At 37.9% G+C, this 21,604-nt stretch overlaps 3 protein-coding genes across 5 annotated transcripts in view; 2 read left to right on the top strand and 1 right to left on the bottom strand.

Moving 5' to 3' along the window:
• Positions 1-6,192, top strand: part of gmcl1 (germ cell-less, spermatogenesis associated) — a 56,973-nt gene extending 50,781 nt beyond the window's left edge. Inside the window, exons 13-16 of one of the 2 annotated variants that reach the window (XM_057819484.1) lie at positions 1,443-1,518; positions 1,617-1,762; positions 4,139-4,226; positions 4,283-6,192. In XM_057819484.1, the coding sequence (XP_057675467.1) occupies positions 1,443-1,518; positions 1,617-1,762; positions 4,139-4,226; positions 4,283-4,423 (451 nt within the window). In that variant the 3' untranslated portion in view covers positions 4,424-6,192. The remainder of the gene's footprint in view (positions 1-1,442; positions 1,519-1,616; positions 1,763-4,138; positions 4,227-4,282) is intronic. The other variant, XM_057819483.1, reaches the window with a different exon arrangement.
• Positions 6,193-8,598: 2,406 nt separating this feature from the next.
• On the bottom strand, positions 8,599-9,880 carry fam136a (family with sequence similarity 136 member A). The gene is made up of 3 exons (XM_057819826.1): positions 9,616-9,880; positions 9,405-9,545; positions 8,599-9,320 (listed from the first exon to the last, which is right to left on the bottom strand). The coding sequence occupies exons 1-3, from the start codon at positions 9,700-9,702 to the stop codon at positions 9,132-9,134; spliced, it is 417 nt and encodes a 138-aa protein (XP_057675809.1). The 5' UTR covers positions 9,703-9,880; the 3' UTR covers positions 8,599-9,131.
• A 391-nt stretch (positions 9,881-10,271) lies between these two features.
• On the top strand, positions 10,272-20,362 carry pcyox1 (prenylcysteine oxidase 1). Of its 2 annotated transcripts, none has more exons than XM_057819825.1 (7): positions 10,272-10,401; positions 10,973-11,111; positions 11,510-11,716; positions 12,953-13,127; positions 13,663-13,874; positions 13,945-14,097; positions 15,564-20,362. In XM_057819825.1, the coding sequence occupies exons 2-7, from the start codon at positions 11,000-11,002 to the stop codon at positions 16,232-16,234; spliced, it is 1,530 nt and encodes a 509-aa protein (XP_057675808.1). In that variant the 5' UTR covers positions 10,272-10,401; positions 10,973-10,999; the 3' UTR covers positions 16,235-20,362. The 2 variants fall into 2 exon arrangements, with proteins under 2 accessions (XP_057675808.1, XP_057675807.1); XM_057819824.1 differs by lacking the exon at positions 10,272-10,401 and adding an exon at positions 10,553-10,642.
• Positions 20,363-21,604: the final 1,242 nt, after the last annotated feature.

The raw sequence follows: 21,604 nt of genomic DNA, 5'->3' as shown, positions 1-21,604 counted from the left end.
GGAGGCAGCACTCAAAGCAACATTACCCCTTTTGACCCTTTTACTCCCAATATTCTTAGATGGCAACAACAACAACAAAAAGTTGACTGCGACAGCCGACACTTCAAGGATAGGTGAAAATTGGACTATTTCTTCACTAAAATACGCAATAACTGTGTCTGCCTTAATTGCAAAGAGACAGTCGGTGTTTTTAATGAGTTCAACGTGAAGCGATATTACCAAACAAGACACGCTTACATGTACGACAAGATTCGCAGGGAAGATACGCAGAGAAAAAATTGAAGCAACTTGAAGCTAGTTTAACTTTACAGTAGCAATATTTCACAAGAGCCCGAGAATCGAAAGAGAACGGCACAAAGGCTAGTTGCAAGATTGTTGAAATGATTAATTAAAAATAATAATAAAGCAAATGCGACACACAGAATACCTTACTAATATTTCCCAAATTATATTGTTCTACATAAAGGACGTTAGCCAAGGTCGGCCCCCCACATTTTTGCCACACCAAATCTGGCCCCCTTTGCAAAAAGTTTGGACACCCCTGGTGTAAAGGAAAGAATGAATGGGGCCACGTATCGAGAGATTTTGAATGAAAATCTCCTTCCATCAGCAAGGCCATTGAAGATGAGACGTGGCTGGGTCTTTCAGCATGACAATGATCCCAAACACACAGCAAGGGCAACAAAGGAGTGGCTTCATAAGAAGCATTTCAAGGTCCTGGAGTGGCCAAGCCAGTCTCCAGATCTCAACCTCATAGAAAATCTGTGGAAGGAGTTGAAAGTCCGTGTTGCCCAACGAGAGCCCCAAAACATCACTGCTCTAGAGGAGATCTGCATGGAGGAGTGGGCCAAAATAACAGCAACAGTGTGTGAAAAGCTTTTGAAGAGTTACAGAAAACGTTTGGCCTCCGTTATTGCCAAAAAAGGGTACATGACAAAGTATTGAGATGAAGTTTAAGTTCAAGTTCAGCTTTATTGTCAAATATGCATATATGTAGAACATACAGCACAGATGAAATTGCTTTCCTCTTTCCCCACCCACGTGCAAACATGCGTATAAAAACACAGAGCATGTGATTTTCTGTTTTTTTTCCCCACACACTGTCTCTCATGGTTGAGGTTTACCCTTGTTGACAATTACAGGCCTCTCTAATATTTTCAAGTGGGAGAACTTGCACAATTAGTGGTTGACTAAATACTTATTTGCCCCACTGTAAATGTCGCAGGCTCAGCAAAAGTATGGAGAGAAAAAAATGGGACTTATAGTCCAGAAAATACAGTAAGTACTTTCTAAAAAAAAAATTATATGAATGAGAAATTTCAGACTTGTTACAATACCGCATTGCGGTGTAGGGTGAATAATTTTGGACACAACTGTATCTGTACCTTATTCAAACTATGTTCCATATAAGGAATTAATGGATTAATGCTGGTCTTCATTAGCCCTCAGGAAACCAACAAAGAAGAATTTGAGTTGAGCAGTATGAGATGTGGCAGAAAACTGACCAAAGATGGAGATGTGAGTGAGACATAGACATTTTATTGAGTTTTTGTTGTTGTTGATTAATAAGTAATGTCAAAATTATATACTTTTTTTTTTTTTTTTTTAATTCTCAGTACTGTTGGCGATGGACAGGTTTCAACTTTGGTTTTGACCTGCTGGTAACCTACACCAACCGCTTCATCATCTTCAAAAGGAACACATTAAGTCAACCATGTGGGGGCGCTGTGAGCCTGCAACCACGGAGACATCTGGCGTACAGGTGAGATGGGGCCACGCCTTCACTTCCTGTTGTGGGCGCGGTTGACAGAATATGGCCTAAAAATAAAATATAGGATATCCCCCCCGTATTTTTGTTGTTGGTGGGGGGGAGAGTCCAAAACAAAGGTAAGCGGTGCGGAGCTATATTATAGTGTTTAAGTCAGTGGTTCTTATCCTGGGTTGGATAAAACCCTCAGGCAGGGGTCCCCAAACTACTGCCTGCCTCCACATTTGGTCCGGCCACATGAACAAATTTTAAAAAATAATTTTTATTTTTTATTTTTTTACTTTTTTAACTTGTGTTATTTATTTCCTGGCTTTTTCTGTGAAGAACCCAGAGAGGGTTATTATTAGGGTTGTTCCGATCATGTTTTTTTGCTCCCGATCCGATCGTTTTAGTTTGAGTATCTGCTGATCCCGATATTTCCCGATCCGATTGCTTTTTTTTGCTCCCGATTCAATTCCAGTCATTTCCGATAATTTTTCCCGATCATATACATTTTGGCAATGCATTAAGAAAAAAATGAATAAAACTCGGACGAATATACACATTCAACATACAGTACATAAGTACTTTGTTTTTGTTTATTATGACAATAAATCCTCAAGATGGCATTTACATTGTTAACATTCTTTCTGTGAGAGGGATCCACGGATAGAAAGACTTGACTTTGTGTATTGTAACTAAATATTGCCATCGAGTGTATTTGTTTAGCTTTCTGTAAATTATACTGCAGGCATGCCCCAATGCATGATGGGAAGTGAAACCGTTATGGATAGAAAGACTCGTGACTTTGTGTATTGTGACTAAATATTGCCATCTAGTGTATTTGTTGAGCTTTCAGTAAATGACAGCGGCATGCCCCAATGCATGATGGGAGTGGAACCATGATGGGAAGTAAAACCATGACTGTGCGTCGTGCTATCAATGTATATATTTTCTCTGCTTTGGGAAGTAACTCAAGGTGTAAAGAATAAAATCCATTTGCACTTTGTTTCCCCACTTTGTTACTCATGATTTTACTAATCTAAAGGAGAGTGAATGCAATGCATTAGCCAATTGAAGAAAGTCATTAAAGGCTGCCACAGTTAACTCTACACATGCTGCGCAGCTTTTGATTGCTCTTCAAAGGTAAAATGGTGGCACTACAGATTGAGTGTGATTGGAGATTTTAACAACGTTACATAATTTAATGTGACACATTTTTTAATAAATTAATTGCCGCCTTTAATGGGTTTTTTAAATAACCCTACAATAAGCCTAAACTAAAGACTCTGGATGAGTGTATTATATTATGTCTGTAACATTAAATACAATAAGAAAACGATTTAACTAAACTATATATTAAAAAAAGGCATGGCCGATATTTTTTTGCCGATTCCGGTACTTTGAAAAGACGTGATCGGACCCGATCGATCGGCACATCTCTAGTTATTATATATTTAATTGTGTTATATTATATCATATTTAGGGCTGTCAAAATTATCGCTTTAACGGGTGGTAATTAATTTTTTTTAATGAATCACGTTAAAATATTTGACGCAATTAACGCACATGGCCCGCTCAAACAGATTAAAATGACAGCACAGTGCAATGTCCACTTGTTGCTTATGTTTTTGGAGTTTTGTCGCCCTCTGCTGGTGCTTGGGTGCGACTGATTTTATGGGCTTAAGCACCCATGAGCATTGTGTAATTACTGACACCAACAATGGCGGGCTACTAGTTTATTTTTTGATTGAAAATTTTACAAATTTTATTAAAACGAAAACATTAAGAGGGGTTTTAATATAAAATTCCTTTAACTTGTACTAACGTTTAACTACAAGTCTTTCTATCCATGGATCGCTTTAAGAGAATGTTAATAATGTTAATGCCATCTTGATTTATTGTCATAATAAAGAAATACAGTACTTATGTACCGTATGTTGAATGTATATATCCGTCTTGTGTCTTATCTTTCCATTCCAACAATAATTTACAGAAAAATATGGCATATTTTATAGATGGTTTGAATTGCGATTAATTACGATTAATTAATTTTTAAGCTGTAATCAACTCGATTAAAACTTTTAATTGTTTGAATGCATTCGTAATTAGTTTTCATCCTTCATATTTTTTGAGGGAATATGTGTCTAGGCCATTTGTTAAGAGCATTGTAAAAAAAGAGTTAGCATTTTATAGCATTTAAGCTAGCGGACTTTGGCTATGCAAGTTAGCCAATTGTTCTTTTGTTGTACTGTGATCATTGTCCAATAATCGAATCGGAGCACCCTGAATCGTAATCGAATCGAATCGTGGGGTGCCTAAGATGGCACACCTCTAAAAGCAACCCTATACATTAGTTTCCTACAATTTCTGCTTATATTGCTTGTCCAGGTTACGCTTGGCCTCCTTTGACAATCTTGGCAAGCTGATGTGTAGCCGCTCTACCGGTTATCAGCTTCTCACACTTGAGAAGGACCAGGTAAGTACGTGCGGTCCAAAATTAAAAAGGCCTTTAACTAATACTCCTCTTTTTAGGAGTATGTAGTCATGAACCTCGACAGCCGCCTGCTGTCCTTCCCGCTCTACGTGTGCTGCAACTTCATGTACACGTCGCCGTACGCGGACCAGCGCCAGGAGGCATCGGAGCACGAGGGAAGCGGCCGCTGCATTTCCTGATGCACGCCCGATAGCTGCCACGCGTTCCTGTGGTAACGTTGGCACTGTTTGTACACTCCGCAGGCGCTTTCATCTTGGCATTTCTGGAATTATGCCTTTTTTGTATGCCAACAGGTATGATAGTTTCACAACATGAGCTGTTTTCATCCGATAAAATGAACCGTGTATTGAAGATTGGCAGTAATGGATATCATTTACACATTCGTAGTTTGTTTTCACCTTGTAATTACATTTAGAATATGTAAAGAAAAAAACTAATCACTCGAGTAATTTAATGATGTGCTCCACTTGGGTTAAGATTCACTCACTTCTACTGTAAAACTTTTATTTCACGAGCACTCACGTCTTTTTTTTTTTCTACGGGGTTTTTCACAATGTACTGCTTCTGTATTAAGTTACATTTCATCACCTGCTGATGAATTTGCCTCATGTCAGGGAAGGCTGTACAAGCTTTCAGTCACTCATGCTTAAGTGGCATCCCTTATGTTTTTTCTGCCTTTATTTATATTTTTATTAACATTTTTTGTATGTATACAAGTTGTTTCTTGCCAATAAATCTGCCCGATGATATGGGCTGTGGTGCTATCGTATCGTAATGTAATATTTACATGTTTGCGACTGTACTGTGCTAACTTTATCACCGTATATTTCGAACTAAAAGTCGCACCAGAGTAGGGCTACAGCTATCGATTATTTTAGCAGTCGATTAATCAATGAACCATTTAGTTCGAATAATCGAGTAATCGGATAAAGAACATAAAAAATTAAAATACTTGTGCTGAGCCTCAAAAGGCATAAATGAGGATCTATGTACAACATAAGAACAGTTGGCTAACTCACATAGCAAAAGTCCACTAGCTTAAATGCTATAAAATGCCAATGTTTTTTTACAATGCTCTTAACAAATGGTTCAGACATATATTCCCACAGAAAATGGCTAAATATACAGTACATATAAACTAAATTACGAATGCAAAAAAATAACAAAACATTAGCTCAAACAAAAACCTAGCTTATGTTGGTCTTAACAGGGAGCAGATGGATTCAGCCATGTGAAATGAGGTAGAATAGACGGCCGTTTATCCACCCGAGTTAAGAAAACTAAATGCAAACCCTTTAAAAACAAACCATTACGACGCCACTTTAATGAAACGAATACTCGAAGCAGAAAAATTTGATGCGAATCTTTTTTTCTAATCGGATACTCGGGTTAATCGATTAATCGTTGCAGCACTACACCAGCGTATAAATGTTTGGTGGAAATTATTTTGATAAAATCCAATTCCAAGAACAGACATGGCATCTTAAAAGGCAATTTAAAACTAAAATAGAATAGAAAACAACAGACAGCCAAGGAACACTTTTAATTTTTTCATAACAAATTCATTCTATAATTTATTTACCCTCCCCCCTTACTAAAGTTTTTTTTTGCAACAGAAAAGGTGACAGTGGCAGTCATATACCATTTGAATTTTTTTCAGGTCATTCATTGTCAGAAGGAGCACAGCAAAACGCCACGCTTAAAAATAAGTAAAAATATCAAAATGGCTTAGCTCTTCATCCTCTGTAGGACCATGGCCCCCAACAAAATGTTTACTGCATATGAAATGTGAATGGCTTCACCTTGCTGGCATTAAACTGGTCTTTTGGACGTCCGCGCAAGTTCATCCATTCATCACATTTTTTTCCCCCTGGTTTCTGGTTTTGGGAAATGTATGAAGAACATTTTTCATATGTTGTAACGTCTAGAGTTGTTTCTGCAAGTTCCGTAGCAGCAGTGTTGACTCGGTATGTTCTTTTTTTTTTAAAGATTACCGGAGAAAACAAGCAGAAATAACATGGATTGTATGCAAGGGCGTGTCTATAATGACCCACTTCCGCGTTACGATGGCGACGTCACGGTCTAAAAATAGCATTCGTGCGGTACGCTATTGGCTAACTTGCTAGCTTAAATGCTATGTAAAGCTAATATTTACTTGAGCCTTTCTGGTGTGCACCAGATTGCTTAAATTTATATTATCTCTGTCGATGTCCCATTAGGGGGGTCCCGTACAAATCACTCAATCCAATGAAATGTTAATCCTCAGTTATTAAACAACTCCGGGGGTAGAAGGTGTGGTTTAGTTTGAAAAAAACATTTGGAAAGTGGCTCCATCGTATAAATCACGCATCGGCCAAACTATGGGGGTAGGGGGAGTGCAACTTATAGTCCGAAAAATACTAGAATGCTAGAATTAGAATGCTTGCAGATTTCCAGTTGGGTCTGTCAAAGAATTTCTCCAATGGGACTATCATATATTTTTATTTGTACACTTGTGATCATGACCAAACTGTGAATTTTAGCTTTAGACCCTAACGCGACAACACCAGTTTCGAGTTTTACAGCACTACTGTAAAGATTTAACTTTCAATGCTTTGAGGACCTATTTCTTTGAGGGGAAAAAAAAAACTCAATTTCTTTATTACACTATAAGTTGCACTGTATTAGCCAGCTTTGACTGCTCAAGTTGGTAAACAAATGCCCATTGTCTTATGATTAACTCATTCACTGACAGTGATAAACATAAAATCCTTCCCAACTGCGATGACTGGCGTTGAGTGATCATGTATCACTGCCATTGTCGTCGATAGTCCAATCCAATTTGACTGGGGGTGTTAGCAGTGATCGAACGATCTTAGCTCATGTGCTAATCACCTATGCCAGCAGTGGGTACAAGTTCGCTAGCATACTTTTCATTTCATAAAGCTCACATCCTTATGTGAGTGTCAGTCTTCGTATAACCTCAAATTCTGGCTGGTATTACAACTTAGCAAGTATACAGAAGTGGGGAGAGTAGCCAAAAATTTTACTCAAGAGTAGGTAAGGTTACTTCAAAATAATATTAAGTAAAAGTAGTCATCCAAAAAATGTACTCAAGTACAAGCAAAAAAAATTGGTGTGAAGATACTCAATGAGTAACATTGTGAGTAACTGCTAATATTTTTTTTTTTCTTAGAACAAAGTTATCTATATGAACTAGGGCTGTCAAACGATTAAAATTTTTAATCGAGTTAATTACAGCTTAAAAATAATCGTAATTAATCGCAATTCAAACCATCTATAAAATATGCCATAATTGTCTGTAAATTATTGTTGGAATGGAAAGATGGATGTATACATTTAACATACGGTACATAAGTACTGTATTTGTTTATTATAACAATAAATCAACAAGATGGCATTAACATTATTAACATTCTGTTAAAGCGATCCATGGATAGAAAGATTTGTAGTTCTTAAAATATAAATGTTAGTACAAGTTATAGAAATGTTATATTAAAATCCCTCCTAATGTTTTCGTTTTAATAAAATCTTTAAAATTTTCAATCAAAAAATAAACTATTAGCCCCCCCATTGTTGATGTCAATGATTAATATGGCTGTCAAACTATTAAAAATTTTAATCGAGTTAATTACAGCTTAAAAATTAATTAATCGTAATTAATTGAATTCAAACCATCTATAAAGTATGCCATCATTTTCTGTAAATTGTTGAAATGGAAAGATAAGACACAAGATGGATATATACATTCAACATACGGTACATAAGTACTGTTTATAAGAGGGCTGTTAAAATTATCGCGTTAACGGGCGGTAATTAATTTTTTAAATTAATCACGTTATAATATTTGACGCAATTAACGCACATTGCCCGCTCAAACAGATTAAAATGACAGAATAGTGTAATGTCTTTACTTGTTTTTTGGTGTTTGGCGCCCTCTGCTGGCGCTTGGGTCCAACTGATTTTATGGTTAGTACCATGAGTGAGCATGGTGTAATTATTGACATCAACAATGACGAGCTACTACCGGTAGTTTATTTTTTGATTGAAAATTTTAATAAAACGAAAACATTCAGAGGGGTTTTAATATAAAATGTCTATAACTTTTACTAACATTTATCTATTAAGAACTATTAAGTCATTTTATCCATGGATCACTTTAAGAGAATGTTAATGCCATCTTGTTGATTTATTGTTATAATAAACAAATACAGTACTTATGTACCATATGTTAAATGTATATATCCATCTTGTGTCTTATCTTTCCATTCCAACAATAATTTGACAGCCCGGGTTTATAACAATAAATCAACATGGGTAAAGAAGCCCACAAAATCAGTCGCACCCAAGCGCCAGCAGAGGGTGACAAAACTCCAAAAAACAAGTAACAAGTGGACATTGCACTGTGCTGACATTTTAATCTGTTTGAGCGGGGCATGTGCGTTAATTGCGTCAAATATTTTCACGTAATTAAAACAATTACCGCCCGTTAATGCGATAATTTTGACAGCCCTAATATTAACTGTTATTAATATACTGTATGAGTGTATACCAATCATCAAAACTGGTTTAACTTTTAACTTCTATTATTTGGCGTAGAAAGTAGGTCAATGTTTTTTTCCCCCCATGTTCTACAAAAGATAGAACAGAACAGTTGCAGCCTGTACCACGTTTAATTCTTTTCCAGCAACATACCTTCCCAACATGGGAGGTAGGACATACTTGTATTAAAAATGACAACATAAGTATCCTCCTGGTGCATGATCCCAAACTCCACAGCATACTGAACTATGTGTTTGCCATGTTCTGATGAGGATTGCTTCTTCCACTCGAAGTTCATATTCGCTTCTGAATATGAGAACAGTACAATGAATGAAGTCGATAGTCTCATTGGGGAATAGAGTCCAGGTTCTCCTGGATTCTACGGGTCATGCTGGGGATCAGGTTCAAGTGGTCATCCACGCAACTGCCCACGCATCGTTCCATTAGAGATCGGACAGCTGGTTCCTTGGCACCAGAATCAAACAGATCCTTCGCCTTGTCATTACAGTGCATTGTACATCTGGCCAGACGATCCTGCAGAGAATTGTTTGGGGAAAATTGACTTATATTATAAACCAGAGCTTTACCAAAAAATGGATGCAAACCACTATTCCTCACCTGAAATTTCTCCAGCTCAGAAGTAACGAGCCCCTGGGCTTTAGCCAAAGGAGCGTGACACCTATCAATGCATTGATGCACTTGAACCATTGAGTCCGTGGATCGATCACAGCATTCAGCACTGCACTTGAACATGCGAGCCTGCCAGCACCAATACGCCACGTTTATAATGGTCCACACGTGACCAAGTATGTATAATCAGAGGCTTTACCTGCATTTTTCGGATGTGATCCCTCTCCAGGCTTTGGACCATTTCTTCCACTACAGCCTGAACGCGTGCTTGTTGAGCCTCCGCCATGTCTGCTAGTACCGGGTGCTTTTTTATTCAAAGAAATTTAAGAGTAAACTTATACAGAAAAGACGTCTAACGCAATAAGTCAAGCACAAATTTGACTTATTTAACAGATTGAATGCTAAGGTCACCTCCGTTCCAGCATGGTTTAAGAAGAGCAGACCGGTACATCACTTCCGGGTTATTTCTATCAACTTTTTTTTCTATAACATTTTTCTTTAATTTTATTCACATTTATAAGTCATTAAAATATATATTTTTTAAAGAACAGGAAAAACGTTGCTATTATTTTACATTAAGGAAAATAACGATATTGCGTATTTTTTTTAAACAGGCCAATTTACATTGAAAGTGGCCATCAAAATAAAACATACAAGATTACAATAATTATAAGATTATTTAAATGGTTCTTGCATACCATTGTGGAAATAAATGCAAGTTTAATATTTAATTAAGGTACTAAAACAGCATATTATTGTATTATCAACCTTGTAATCTATGCAGAGAAGTGTACTTCCTTTGTTTTGAAACGAATCCGTACACGGAAGGGTGTGACGCAAGTTGGCTACCTATGTTCTATGACTAGATACAACGACTTTTAGTTTGTGCCAACAGCGACGCTAAACTCGCGGATAAAGTGTCGGCTTATTCCATGTTTGTGGACAGCGCGAAAATGGAAATTTGCACACGGTGCAATCAAACTGGGTGAGTTTTCCCCCTAATGTTCTAATATTGTTAATTAAGCCTCCTAAATAATGTTCGTTAATTCATTTTAACGGAGCGTTGCCCCCGCTAATATGGCCGCCATTAAAGCATGTTGCTTAGCAGTGCTCTATAGCGTATCTAGTTATCAGTTCTTATCTGTGGTGTTCAGTCTGACAGTAGGTTGTCCGTGTAAAATCAAGAATATAGAGTGTATATAGTTTGTAAATTTCTCCCGTTTTGTGTAAGTACAGGTCAAATTACCTTCGTTATAGTGAGGTTAGTTGTTATTTTGACGTGAAAGTCTAAGGACAACTGCAGACTTGTTATTGTTGCTTAAGTTAATAACAGTGAGTCCTAGTTGAGTCATTTTAAATATTTTCTTTTCCCATTGATTGACCTGATAAGGTGTGAAACGTAAATTGAGTGTTCCGATACTGAGGTGAACACGCTTCATCCAAATTGTGTTGAGGAGTTATTGCGTTTAAGAGTTAACTAGGTCAGCCTTAGACTTCGAGCCATATTAACTGATAAGGCACTTGAGTCACTACGATGCTGCTTAATCTTGTTTCAGATTTCCTTGGATCACTAGAAGACCAACATGAGTGTTGAGACCCTGAGCCTGAGATCCTTACTCTTTTTGGGAATCTGTCTCAGCATCAGGAGGAGTTTGGCCTCTTCTCCTGAGCTCCTAGAGCCACCTACCAACATAGGTGAGATGTTGTGAAAAGCTTCCAATTAAAGGCACAACAATCAATCTACTACGCAATTGATTATCACATTATTATTAAGTAGATTTTTTGATTTGGCCTAGACCTTGTTTAACTTCCAGTTGTCCCAATCTTTGGACATTTTAACATATAGCAGGAAATGTTCTCAAAATAACGGCAAGTCCTCTGTAGTGACCAAAGGGTCAAAGGTTGAAGTTAAAACTTGCATAAACCACATCCTGGTCTGTGGTTTCTGTACTTGTGTACAACCAACATTCCCTTAGCAACAAACTACTAATTCCGTATTGACATGCTGTACATATGTGGTCAATAATGAGGTCGACTCAAACTGTTCCACACATACATGGGGTCGATAAATTCTTGCTGTTTCTCGTGTCCAGCCGTGGTGGGAGCCGGCATCGGTGGCGCGGCCGCAGCGTTCTACCTGAGGCAGGAGTTCGGAGCCACGGTCAAGATCGACGTGTTTGAACCTGGCGATGTCGGTGGGCGACTGGCGACGGCTGAGATGGCTAAGCAGGAATATGAAACGGGAGGCGTGGTCATCCATCCCCTCAACCTTCACATGAAGCACTTTGTTGACAAACTAGGTAATGGTGTCATTTCCACGTCAAGTTCGGCTATTTTGCAACTACAGTGATCCTTCGCTTCAAACTTCTTGCCCTTAGTACATCGCAGATTCTTTTTCAATTAAAAAACAAACAAATTAAAACAGATGAGCTGCCCCGATCCGATCACGTAGTCTCACTCTCCCCCCTGCTGCTTTTCTTGTTCAAGCAGTGCACTGGAATTGCTTATTAAAGATAACGATGATTGACAGACGTTAATGTTTGATCTTGCCAAAGATGCTTGGAAGCTGAAACTTCAAAGCGCCGCATGCGTCAATCATCGTTTAACCTGTTAAACAGTTGCTGTGGCAACTCTTTGTGTGTAAGTGACCAACTTGAGCTGATTTGAGTGGACTCGCTCAATGAAGCATTTAATAAAGACAAGCATTTTTCTACTTTATTCTTGTATAAAAATAATAAGGTGGGAAAGTAACATGTTTAAAATAGGGCTGTCAAACGATTAAAATTTTTAATCAAGTTAACTACAGCTTAAAAATTAATTAATCGTAATTAATCGCAATTCGAACCATCCATAAAATATGCCATATTTTTCTGTAAATTATTGTTGGAATGGAGAGATAAGACACAAGACAGATATATACATTCAACATACGGTACATAAGTGCTGTATTTGTTTATTATAACAATAAATCAATAAAATGGCATTAACATTATTAACATTCTCTTAAAGCGATCCATGGATAGAAAGACTTGTAGTTCTTAAAAGGTAAATGTTAGTACAAGTTATAGAAATTTTATATTAAAACCCCTCTTAATGTTTTCGTTTTATTAAAATTTGTAAAATTTTCAATCAAAAAATAAACTTGTAGCTCACCATTCTTGATGTCAATATTTACACCATGCTCACTCATGGTACTAACCCGTAAAATCAGTTGGACCCAAACGCCAGCAGAGGGCGCCAAACACAAAAAAAAAACAAGTAACAAGCAGACATTACACTGTACTGTCATTTTAGTCTGTTTGTGCATTAATTGCGTCAAATATTTGAACGTAATTACCTCCCGTTAACGCGATAATTTTGATAGCCCTAGTTTAAAACTTATTATAATTATTACATTTGAAGTGCTTTGCGGTTTTTCACATCGCGGCGGATTCTGGTCCCCATAAACCGCGAAAAACGAGGGATCACTGTATTCTGAACTGAAAAGCTGGCTGAACAAGTTTTGACTCTCTAAAAATGAATCGAACTTTATTCAGGCATCTCCATGCGCCAGGACGTCCCGTCAAAAAAGGCAGTGTTTGACGGCAATGAGCTCACTTTCGAAGAGAGCGACTGGTTCATCGTAAACTTCTTGCGCATGCTGTGGCGCTACGGGCTCAACTATCTGTTCATGCAGATGTGGGTGGAGAGTGTTATGGATAAATTCATGAGGTGAGGCCAAGTAGAGGCAGTACCTTGTTTTTTGCACTATACATTGCACCAGCAAAAAAAAAAAAAAAAAAAAAATTGGTATAAGTTGCATTTTTTGAGGGAAATTTTTTAAATGATCAGAAACCAAGGACAAACATTATACGTTAAAGATTTGTATTTATAATTTGCTTTTGCTATGTGTAATTGCTATTTGTAATTTTATCTGTGGTATTTATGAAGTATTTAGCGTAGGAATTGAATTTTAGTGTATTCTAATGGGAAAATCCCGCTCGACAGACGACCATTTCGACCTACAAACCAGGTCCTGGAGCGAATTAAATTTGTAAAGGTACCACTGTATAAATAAACGACACAACAGAACTTCATCAAACTCTTAGTGTAAAAAAATAAAATTAAAAAAACACATATACAGTAAGTCACAGCCCAGCCAAACTTTGAAAAATAATGTGATTTTATAGCCTGAAAAGTACAGTAAATGTTACACATCCTATGGCGTGGAGTGCCAATAGTTTCCTCCATTGACTTATAACTGCAGGATCTACCAATACCAGCAGTACGGTTACTCCTTCACCAGTGTTGAACGACTTCTACACGCCATGGGTGGGGACGATTTCCTTAGCCTGATGAACCGCACACTGGAGGAAACCATGAGAGCCGAAGGATTCCCTCAAATCTTTCTCAACCACGTGGCGGCGCCCCTCACACGAGTCACTTATGGCCAAAGTGTCCGCATCAACAGCCTGGCAGGTATTGGAGTCTTTCTTGCATCGTCAAAGTGAAGAAGTCTTTTATTGACGTATTTTTGTTGTCGTGCCAGGTGCCCTTTCGCTTGCGGCAGCCGACTCGGGCCATTGGGCGGTGGATGGCGGTAATAAGAGAGTTTGCTCCGGGCTTCTTTATCACAGCAAGAGTGAACTCATTCAAGCCAGAGTGACCAACGTTGCCTTTAAAGTTCGACCATCTAAGACAGGTAGACTCTGGTTGTTCTTTATGAGAAACGCATTAAGGGCAGTATTGCACAGTGGCCATATTGATATTGTTCAATATTAACAAGGTATACAAGCTTTTATAAATGTTCATACTTGAATGCTTATGGTATACAAGATATGTTTATATACTTAATGGTTACACTACATGTACAATTGTTAAATAGGTTAAATTGAAAGCTGATGAATAAATCAACAAGAAAAGGTTAATTTGTATATCATGCATTGATTCAGATTTTCAAATTATACAACAGCCCGCTTGGGCGAATTTATCGTTATCGAGGTAAATCTGCTCAATTTACCGTGATAAGTACATAAGGCCATATCGCCCAGTCTTATCTCCCATGTGTCATTTTCTGTATATTTTCAGTCCATTGCTATCAATTTTGGGACATTTTCAGGTCAGTACTTTGCTAACTCAATGGCTGCCATTGATGGGCGCCAGTTGTCTAATCCATTTAGACTGGGAGGGTCGAAGTGGATTGGACGTCTAGTGCCGTCAATGGCAGCCAATCAGTGCCCCTATAACGACAAACTAAAATAACATCAAAATTATAAGGAGTTAGGTTTTTTTTTTTTTTTTTTGCAAATGTGTTTACTCTGATTTCAGGTGTTTTGGGATGTGTGTAATTTTTTTTTCATATTTTTTGTGATTTTTTTGCCTATTTTTTGGGTTTTCATTTTGCAGTTTTTTAAAGTTTTTGCCATTTTTTCTGTTTTTGCGCAATTTTTTTGCGTTTTAGTGCAGTTTTTGCCTTTTCAATGTATTGTGTTTTTTTATTATATCAATTTTTTCAGGCTTTTTTAAAATACAGGGTTTGTATGTGCAGTTTTTCAAGGTTTTGCCAATTTTTCTGCAGTTTGAGATTTTTTTTGTTGCTGTTTTTGCACATTTTTGCCATTCAGTGCAGTTTTTTTCCTTTTTAATGTATTTTTTCAATTTTTTTATTTTTCATGTTTTGTTTTTTGCGAAATTGTTCTTTCTGATTTTAGTGTTTTTGTGGACAGGGGGTTGTGTCAATTTTGGCAGGGTTTTTTGTGATTTTTGCCAATTTTCTGCAGTTTGGCTTTTTTTTTTTTTTTTGCTGTTTTTGCACGTTTTTTTTTTTTTTTTTTTTGCCATTTAGTGAAGTTTTTTTTTGCCTTTTTAAATGTATTTTTTATATATTTTTCATGGATTTATTGTGAATTTGTTCTTTTTTTACTGTTTTTGTGGGGGTGTAATTTTTTTGACAGGATTTTTTTTTTTGCATAATTTTTGTGATTTAGCAGTTTATTTCATGCTTTTTTTTGTATTTTCTTACTGTTTTTTTTGGGGGGGGTTGCTATTTTTAAAGGTTTTACCAATATTTCGGCAGTTTCGCGGTGTAAATTTTCCGTGGTTTTTAATGAATTAAAATTTTGTGTCTTACATATGATCAAGAATTTTTATTTCTGTCCTTATTTGCAGGGCCTTCCACCAGCTTCTATGAGGTCAACTATATAGGAGACACAGGCGCAGGGCATTCAATGTATGACATCGTTGTCATAGCGACCCCACTTCACCAAGGCAAGTCTGACATCTCCTTCTCAGGTCTATCTCCCCCGACGGCGTCGCAGTTCCCCGGCATTTACCACCAGGTGTTCTCCGTTCTGGTCCACGGAGTGCTCAACACCTCCTACCTCGGAGTCACGAGGCCCTCTTCGGAGTTCACGGTCTCTGAGGTACTCACCGTGGACTCCGAAGACAACGTCATGTACAGTTTGACTTCCCTCGACCCGGTCCACATCCCGTCCGGATACAGCCGACCTCCGGCTAGCAGCGCCAAAGTGTGGAAGGTGTTTTCTCCTCGAGCGCTGAGCCAGGACGACCTCGCCCGCATGTTCCTCTCGTGGGATTCTGTATCGCAGACCCCGTGGTTGGCATACCCGACTTATCGGCCTCCGCGACGCCAGATCCCGCCTTTTATCCTACACAAGCGACTCTACTACCTGAGCGCCGTGGAGTGGGCGGCCAGCTCCATGGAGATGAGCGCCATCTCGGCCAGGAACGCCGCACTGCTGGCTCACCACCGCTGGCACGAGCAGACTGGGAGGATCGACCAGGAGGACCTGCACACGCGCTTGCGGGGAGAGCTCTGAAGCGCACGGGGCAGCCTGCCCTAAAAGATCAGGTATTCGGGGTATCAGGGTGATCGCAGCTGCGGGTCTGACTCTATTTTCGTCAGAAAATTATTTTCCAAAAATGTTTTTTTGTAAGCGCTACTTAGTCAGCTTAGAAAAATTTGGGCTCCATTCTTTCTACACAGGTTTTCATGGGTCCTGTAAAAAAAAAAAATCATAAAATTGGCTCACTGAAATCATCAGTCCCATTTTTTTCAACATGCGCAAATAAGATTTCAGTGCAGAATTTGTTTTTTCTGTGTAAAATTATATTCGTGCTGTCATTTCCATTTTTTTCATATGTTCAAACATTCGTTTAAGTTCTCAATGTGCACAGGGATAGCGGTCTGCTAGCATGCTAGCAAGTGGGATGTCAGTGCCAAATTTGTTTTCTATATGTAAAATTACATTCATGCAGTCATTTTCATTTTTTTCACATGGCCTCACATTCTTAGCACATTTGAGTTCTCAATTTTCACAGGGATAGCAGTCTACTAGCATGCTAGCAAGTGAGATTTAAGTTACAGCTTACCCGACTTACGTGATTTCGACTTTACGACCCCGGCGCTCATCTGCTATTTTATCTCCAGTCTTCTTTTTTGTTTTTGTCGTGTAACTGTGTCTCACCTGCCATTTTACAGTTATTTTTTACTTTGTTTTATTAATATAATGTTAAATACATGTTTTTGGATAGTTATTTTGAGATATAGGGGGTATTTAGGGGTAGTTGAAGAGTTAATTCCGATTTAAAAGGAAATTTGGCTTACGGCGCCAGTGTAGGAACGGAACTCGTTCGTAACCTAGGGACTACATGTATTGCATTTGTGCGGTCATTTTCATTTCTTTCACATGGTCACAAATTCTTAGCACGTTCTCAGTGTGCACAGGGATAGCAGCCTGCTAGCATGCTAGCAAGCGTGATTTGAGTGCCAAATTTGTTTTCTCTATGTAAAAGTACATTCGTGCAGTCATTTTCATTTCCTTCACATAGTCACATTTTCTTAGCCCGTTTCAGTTCTCAGTGTGCGCAGGATTAGCAGTCTGTTAGCATGCTAGCAAGTGAGATTTAATTGCCAAATTTGTTTTCTAGATGTAAAATTACATTCGTGCAGTCATTTTTGTTTTTTCCACTGGGGCACAAATCCTTACGCCGTTTAAATTCTCACTTTGCACAGGATTAGAAGTCTGCAAGCATGCTAGCAAGCGAGATTTGCGTGCCAAATTTTCTATATAAAATGACATTTGTGCAGTCATTTTTATGTTTTCGACATGACATTTTTTAGGACCTTTAACCTCTTAACATGCACATGGATTTCTTAAAAACGCTAAGCAGTGCTGATGTTTGCACTATACATTCCAGTCATATTACACTGGGGAACAATTAAAAAAAATGTTGAGGTACATTTTTATGTTGATTAAAACTAAAAGTTACGCTGATTTCAAAATTGGTGTCAGTTTCTTTCATGTTTCATTGTATGTATGTTTTGATTTTTTTTCTAAATTAGATGTTTTTTTTTTTTTTTTAAGAAAAAGGGGATCCTATAGTTCATTAACGTGACGTGATAGAGGAAAAACTGAGATCACTTTTGAACTCCACACCTAAATATTGGTTTTAAAACAGTTGTCAGACCTAAATCTTTTTTTTTAATTGATATTGTCACTGTTGTGCCAGGATAGAGATGTCAATACGACAAAAAGTATGCACACACGTACATACTCAAATTTTAGCATTAGCTAATAAGCTTTTAATCTGTTTTTGGCACCGATTGACCACGGAAAACCAGAGATATGATCGTTTTAGTTTCATAATAGGAAATATGTTTTCTCCACTAGAGGGCACTTACACTCTTTGGTCCAATAATGAATTTGTTTTGTTTTGTATTTCTTTGTCTTAATGTGGTTATAATACAGTATAGTAATAACAGTTCATAAAGATAACTGTGCTGAAAAAATACCATTCTCTAAACAACAACAAAAAATGAAACATCTTAAACAGTTACTCACAATGTTACTCATTACTTGAGTATTCTTTTCAACAAATACTTTTTTACTTGTACTTAAGTACATTTTTTGGATGACTACTTTTACTTGAGTAATATTATTTTGAAGTAACGCTACTCTTACTCGAGTAAAATTTTTGGCTACTCTACCACCTCTGCTTACATTCTAGTGATGTTTTTTTTTGGTGCGACTTATAGTCCAGAAATGAAGGTAATTTCCCACATTTACCATCAAATATTCTTGCTGGTAACTGTTTCAGGAACAAAATCAGAAAAATAGAATCTTAACTGTCCCATTTTTGAGTGGGCAGGCACTCTACAATCCCAACTATTTGTATGTAAGTCATTGCAAATTAACTTGAACCAATTCAGAAATGCCATCAAACGCGTTTTTGTCAGGTCACGATCTTCTTCTCTTTTGAAATCAGCCGCATAACACTAAAAGTCACGCTGGAGTATACCTGGAAGCGGTTTACACTTTTCTCGGTAGCTGGTAGGCGTAACCACATAATGAATGCAATGGATCACTAGAGGCCACGCACCGGAAGCCATGTGGCACAGCAGGATTTGTCAAGAAACTATTCTTTGATGTATTGCCAAAATTGTGTGCCTACTTTGTGACTCTCAGTTAGGTACGCCCACACAAACTATGTAATTCAGTTAGAATAATTCATTCCAATGCATGTATGAGTTATATTTTGCCTTTAAAATGATGTATCAAATCTGTATTAGTGAGGGTTTTTTTTTGTTTTTTTGTCTATGTCAAGTAGAACAATTGCCATTACTGTGAGCGCTTTCAAATATTTTTCCTCTGGATTAGAATGCAAATGTGAGATAATTACCCTTATTTTTCTTACTTGGCCTTAATTTTGTATAATTCTATACTTGTATGTAAATGTGCTTTGCTGTTTCTTATTGATAACTTCTCCCTCAGTCCTACCTCCTGAACTGACTACTATGGATTTTTTTTGGGGGGGTGGGGGGGGGGTTTGAAAGAGTACAATCTATCACAAAAGTGAGTACACCCCTCGTGTTTCTGCAGATATTTAAGTCAGTACTTCTCAAATAGTGGGGCGGGCCCCCCCTGGGGGGCGCAGAGCGATGCTGGAGGTGGCGCAAGTGACCTTGGGGAACGTACTTTTTTGCTGTACTAGAATTAAGTGTAATTGTACATCCACTCAGTGGGTGGCAGTGCCGCTCTCATTTTCAGCGTGTGCGCAATATTTTTTAACCAAACAAGAGCACACAAATAAGAGCTCTGGAGATATGAAAAGCTAAGAAAAGGAAATATGACGAAGCGTATGCAGCATTTAACTTTTGGCTTTGACTTTTAGTACAGTGGGAGATGAGGAAAGACCGGTCTATTTACTTTGTCTAAAAATGTTCGCAGCGGACAGCTGAATTTTTTTTTTTTTTTTAGCAAAAACGTGCCGAATATTGCCAACAATCCTCCCGCTTTGTCAGTGTTACATCAGTAAACCAGCGAGCACTGTCATATAATCATATAAGGTGGCATACCAAGTTGCTCAGTGCAAAATAACTCCACAACATAGGAAAGGAGCTGATACTGCCAGCAGCAAAAATAAACTGTCTCTCTGTCCAATGACACTGTCGTTTTTGTTCTATCAATTGTTGTTTTTTCGGTCTAATTGTTTGGCATATTGTCCTCGTAAGTTAATGTCGCTAATCAATTTGAATTTATTATTATTTATGGACTTTTTTAAATTGTATTTTTCAAAAATCTTGAGTGTATTTTAACAGTATGGATGAGTATTTTTATTTGTTTGTAAGTTGATCTATATTACTTTTCTCTTTAATATTAAAAAGAACACAATGTTATGCAGAGGAGTATTTTATATACAAATGATACTACAGTATATTTACAGTGGCGGCAGAGATTTGGGGGGGGCGCGGAACGTTTATGTCTTCCTGGGCGGGGGGCATAACAGAAAATAATTGAGAAGCACTGATTTAAGTATATCTTTTCATGGGACAACACTGCCAGAACGACACTTTGACACAATGAAAAGTAGTCTGTGTGCATGTGCCGCTTATATAATAGTTAATTTGTTTTCCCCTCAAAATAACTCAAAATATAGCCATTAATATCTAAACCCCTGGCAACAAAAGTGAGTACACCCCTTTGAAAAAACGTACATTCCTAAATGTCCAAAACGAGTACTGCTTGCCATTTTCCCTCCAAATTGTCATGTGACTCGTTACAGGAGTGCTGTCAGCATTGCTGCAAAGATTGAAGAGGTGGGGCGTCAGCCTGTTAGTGGTCAGACAATACGCTGCACTCTACATCAAATTGGTGTGCATGGCTGTCACACCAGGAGGAAGCCTCTTCTGAAGACGGTACACAAGAAAACCCGCCTGTCTCCTCAGACCATAGGACATGGTTCCAGTAATTCATGTGCTTTGTTGACATGTCTTCAGCAAACTGTTTGCGGGCTTTCTGCTGTACCGTCTTCAGAAGAGGCTTTCTCTTGGGGTGACAGCCATGCACACCAATTTGATGTAGAGTGCGGCGTATGGTCAGAGCACTAACAGCCTGACCCCCCACCTCTTCAGTCTCTGCAGCAATGCTGACAGCACTCTTGTAATGAGTCACATGACATTTTGGAGGGAAAATGACAAGCAGTTCTCAATTTGGACATTTAGGGATGTATGTTTTTTTTTAAAGGGGTGTACTCACTTTTAATGCCAGGGGTTTAGATATTAATGGCAATATTTTGAGAGGGAAAATGAATTAACTCTATTATGTAAGCTGCACACAGACTACTTTTCATTGTGTCAAAGTGTCATTTTGTTACTGTTGTCTGATGAAAAGATATGCTTAAATATCTGCAGAAATGTGAGGGGTGTACTCACTTTTATGATACACTGTAAATGATGCCTTGAATAACTATGCTCGTGTTCAATAGAATCTTGCTACAGTGATCGCCACAAGGGAGAGAAATTTGTCGGGTTTGATTGTTGTATACGTGCCATATAGTACTTTTTTTCCAACCCTTTCAGGGACAGTGGAAATCTATTCAAACGTTGACACTTGAGACTAACAATGTCCCGATGCTGATTTTGTTGACTTGCGATATGATTTTTTTGTCGATACCGATCTGATACTTATATTTTTAATCGACAAAAATAAAATAAATTTAAGCAATCTGGTGCGTACTAGAAACTATCAGGTAAACATAAGCATTATACAGCAATTACGATAGCGGACTACTGCCCCCCAATGGCATTGCTGCAGTTGGCAAACTTTCACAGCGAAAGTGCTAGCTTAAATGCCATATAAAGCTAATGTTTACAACAATTGGCTAACTTGCATCGCAAACGTCCACTA

This window comes from Corythoichthys intestinalis, chromosome 17 (genome assembly GCF_030265065.1).
Source record: "Corythoichthys intestinalis isolate RoL2023-P3 chromosome 17, ASM3026506v1, whole genome shotgun sequence".
NCBI classification, from domain to species: Eukaryota; Metazoa; Chordata; class Actinopteri; order Syngnathiformes; family Syngnathidae; genus Corythoichthys; species Corythoichthys intestinalis.
Note: the sequence above shows the minus strand (reverse complement) of the source record. Positions and strands in the feature narration are given on the sequence as shown.

Excerpts from the sequence above, each read along its gene's own strand:
- fam136a (XM_057819826.1), bottom strand. The coding sequence starts at position 9,702 with ATGGCGGAGGCTCAACAAGCACGCGTTCAGGCTGTAGTGGAAGAAATG. Across the intron at positions 9,546-9,615 it reads ATCACATCCGAAAAATGCAG|GCTCGCATGTTCAAGTGCAG; the intron begins GTAAAGCCTCTG and ends TGGTGCTGGCAG. Across the intron at positions 9,321-9,404 it reads CTGAGCTGGAGAAATTTCAG|GATCGTCTGGCCAGATGTAC; the intron begins GTGAGGAATAGT and ends AATTCTCTGCAG.
- pcyox1 (XM_057819825.1), top strand. The coding sequence starts at position 11,000 with ATGAGTGTTGAGACCCTGAGCCTGAGATCCTTACTCTTTTTGGGAATC. Across the intron at positions 13,128-13,662 it reads GTTATGGATAAATTCATGAG|GATCTACCAATACCAGCAGT; the intron begins GTGAGGCCAAGT and ends TTATAACTGCAG. Across the intron at positions 14,098-15,563 it reads AGTTCGACCATCTAAGACAG|GGCCTTCCACCAGCTTCTAT; the intron begins GTAGACTCTGGT and ends CCTTATTTGCAG.